Source organism: Pygoscelis adeliae, unplaced genomic scaffold, assembly GCF_000699105.1.
Source record: "Pygoscelis adeliae isolate BGI_AS28 unplaced genomic scaffold, ASM69910v1 Scaffold117, whole genome shotgun sequence".
Lineage (NCBI taxonomy): Eukaryota > Metazoa > Chordata > Aves > Sphenisciformes > Spheniscidae > Pygoscelis > Pygoscelis adeliae.
Genome location: NW_008825270.1, coordinates 5,542,325 through 5,545,700, shown reverse-complemented (window position 1 = coordinate 5,545,700; position 3,376 = coordinate 5,542,325). Strand labels below are relative to the sequence as shown.

Genomic DNA, 3,376 nt, shown 5'->3' with positions numbered 1-3,376 from the left:
GCCTCGCCGAGCTGAGCAAATGGAAAGAGTTTCCTGGGGCTTGAGCAGAGCCCAGTGCCTGGAAGTGTGAGTCAGTCATGGGTGAGAGGCATCTCGAACGCTGGCTGACGCCCAGATCTGCTCCCCGTTTCCATCACAAGTCATCCTGCCCATGGGCAGAGATCACTCCCCCTGCATACACACCTCCCTGGGGCTGAGGTCTGGCTGTGCCCCCAGCTACCTGGGGTCTCCCTTCTTCCCCTGCCTTGTCCCTTACATGCCTGAAGGTGGGGGAGCCATGTAAAATCAGTCTGACCAAGGGGTTAGCCCCTGGAGGAGCTCCAGCTGACTGCTGAGCCTCCGGTGCCCAAACCTTGGCCTACCTGGTTAGATAAACGGCATTACAGCTTGACTTTTCTGACCCCAACCCATCTCCCTTCTTTGCAGATGACTTTCTGATAGAAGCTGCCAAGAGCGGCAACTTCAGCAAGGTAGGCGCTCCTGCTGCAATGTGCAGCCAGGGCTGGCTCTGGGTGCTCGCCCCGCAGCCTGCTCGGCTGGCGTCCCCCTTGGGCTGTGGGAAGCCCTGCCGGCTGCATTCCGCAATTGCCCTGGAGCAGCTCCTGTCAAGGGCCTTCCTCCTGGAGCGGTGGCTGGAAACCAGGCAGGCTTTTGGCAAGAAGCCCTGTTCCTCGTCTGGGGGACACGGAGGGAGGGACTTGGCGGTGTGGCTGAGCTGGACAAAGCTCCCTGCCAGGTCCCAAATATCCATACAACCTGCCGAGCACCCTGGGGACATGATGCCGGGGCTTGGAGCTGGGAAAGGCAACTCATCCCAAGCAATCTGGCAATCCTGTAGTTCCAAGAGCTGCACCGGGCTGGAAGAGACCTGATGGTGCGAGACTCCTCGGGCCAGACCGTCCTCCACCATGCTGTCAAATCAGGGAGCAAGGACATCGTCAAATACATCATCGAGAATGGTGAGCTGGGGCCAGAGTGCCACCCTTAGCAAAGGAGCCTGGCAGCTGAAAAGGCCGACCCTCTGCTCGGAGGGGGTCCTCCTGGGCTTAGATCCCTTCCCTCTGGGTTTGCTACATCCTCCTGGCGTATGGACTTTCCCTGGCATCTGCCTGCCAGTACCGGGGTGCCCCCGTGGCCATTGCCACATTCTGGCAGGGACCAGCATGTCTCTGGGAAACATTTCTCAGTGTCCTGCTTCTACCTTCAGGGCAGCTGACCTGTTGTTTTTGGCAGCTCCCACTGAAATAGAGGCTGCTTTATTTTTAGTTAGATATTTCTCTGTAATGAGTCCACAACAACTCTTCTTCCCTGATCTCAGCTGGGCTCAGATGCCGTTGCTGGCCTGAGTGCTTTGGAGCCAGGACCTTTGCAGGCAGCATGGAAAGAAATAGCAGCCACTGTGGAAAGACACAGAGTGCGACTGGGGAGTAGGTGGGTCCATCTCTGCCCCGCAGCCGGGTCTCATTCATCCTGCACTGTCTTTCTCTCCACAGCCCCTTCAGAAATCCTCGATGCCACAGAGGAGGAGAAGTAAGTTGCTGACCGACTTGCATTACCTATTGGCCAGACCCTCTGTGAGGTGACTGGTTGTCTGGGCACTTATCAGCTACCCTCACTCTAATTACCAGCCATGGTTCCCAGTCCACTCTGGACTGACTAGCCCCAAGCAGCACGCCCTCCTCTGCCAGGGCTGCCTGGAAAAGCACGCAACCCACTGCGAGCTCCTGCTGCAGTCAAATTGCTGTCCCTAGCTGCCACCCACACGTGCTGCTTGTCCCCGTTCGGGGGTGACATCTCACATCTCCCGCTTTCTCCTCCCCAGCGGTGAAACCAGCTTGCACCAGGCTGCAGCCTTACGCCAGCGCACTATCTGCCACTACATCGTGGAGGCCGGGGCTTCACTCATGAAGACGGACCTGCAGGTGACGGCGGGAGGGCTGGCAGTGGGGCTTTCTGGGGGGACCAGAGGGCTGGCAGGAGTGGGGTCAGCAGGAGAGCAGAGCAAAGGTGCTTTGGCTGGGGTCTTTGCCAGACAGAGAAGAGCTGACATGAAGCACCCATGCTTGCCCAGCAGAGCCCAGCTGCAGAGGGGTTAAATCCCTCTCCTCCCTGCACTTCTCTCCCTGTTGTTTTATTAAATTAGAAGCGAGGGGCTGGAATGTCTCATCCCCGTCTCCCCCTTCCCACCCTCCGGGGTCAAAGCAAGGACATTCTCGCTGTGAGCTCCCTCCCAGCTGCAGGGCTCCCTCTGCTCTCCCCCATGGGCGGCCATGATGGGGGCACTGGGAGCTCCTCTCAGCGGGTAAAGCCGACCTGCGGGGAGCAGGAGCGGGCAGTGATGACCCTTTCCCTCACATGCTGAGTTAATTGAGACATGCCTTGGTGCCAGGGAGTTGTGCCAGCCCCGGCAGAGGAGTTGTGGGAAGGGGGCTTGAGGCCATGTTTTGGTACACTGGCAGCGAGGGGGACGGGGTCGCATCTGTCTGTTGGAGGCTCATAGCGATGGACTGTAGCAGAGCCTATGTAGTAACAAGCTGAGAAGGTGCAATCTGTGGGTCTGGGACACAGGGTAGGAGCCCAGCCGGAGGGTGCAAACTTGCTGGGGCTAGTGGAGCTTGGGGGCGGCCTCAGACAATGTGCAGTCCAGCTGCCATGGAGATGCTGTACAGACAGTCTCTGGCTCTGCTGTTGGAGCATCGCTCCTCCTTGGTCCTGGCCAAGGCTTGGGCCTTGCACAGTGCCTGGAGCAGAGCTGCCCTGGCTGGAGACTCAGCCGACAGAGGCAAGGGGAGAGGGCAGCTCTGGGGGCACAGCCCCTCTCTGCCTCCAGCCCCCTCATCTGCCTGAAGGAGGGGAGCAGCCCCCAACCTGCCAGCACAAAAGGGAGCCCTGCTCAGACATGACGGCTGCCCCGGGGAATGGGGCTTGCACATGCCTGTGCAAACACGTGTCCAGGTTTGTAGCTGTCTGGGGACCCCTCTGCGCTGCTGCGCTGACCTCACGTGGGCCCTGGGTCACAGCCTGCCTGCACAGGCATGAGCCCACCTTGTTAGAAGCCCCAGTGTCAGACCTGTGGCACGGGTTTGGAGTGGACTGATCCTGCACTCTACAGCGGTGAGGGAGGCTGAGCCTTATCGGTTGGCGTGCCTCAGCTCGGCTGGGCAGAGGGGCCCTGGCAGCTCCGGTTTCAGGCTGCGGGCAGGCAGCGTTGCAGTGGGGCTTCTGCAGGGGGACGGAAAGAAACTCAATTCCTCCTCTGGTCTTTCCCCCCCTTTGTTAAATGAGTGCTTGCATTCAGGGGCTGCGGAGAGGAGGCCCCTGAGGAGAGCTGGCACCGAAGCACAGAGCAGTCTCCCTACCCCTGCCTGTGTGTGTG

General features: G+C 59.7%; 1 protein-coding gene across 1 annotated transcript in view; it reads left to right on the top strand.

Moving 5' to 3' along the window:
• The window catches only part of DGKZ (diacylglycerol kinase, zeta), a 56,958-nt gene that overhangs the window by 48,749 nt on the left and 4,833 nt on the right, over positions 1–3,376 (top strand). Inside the window, exons 30-33 of the mRNA XM_009329749.1 lie at positions 427–470; positions 839–959; positions 1,494–1,530; positions 1,823–1,922. Of these exons, the coding sequence (XP_009328024.1) occupies positions 427–470; positions 839–959; positions 1,494–1,530; positions 1,823–1,922 (302 nt within the window). The remainder of the gene's footprint in view (positions 1–426; positions 471–838; positions 960–1,493; positions 1,531–1,822; positions 1,923–3,376) is intronic.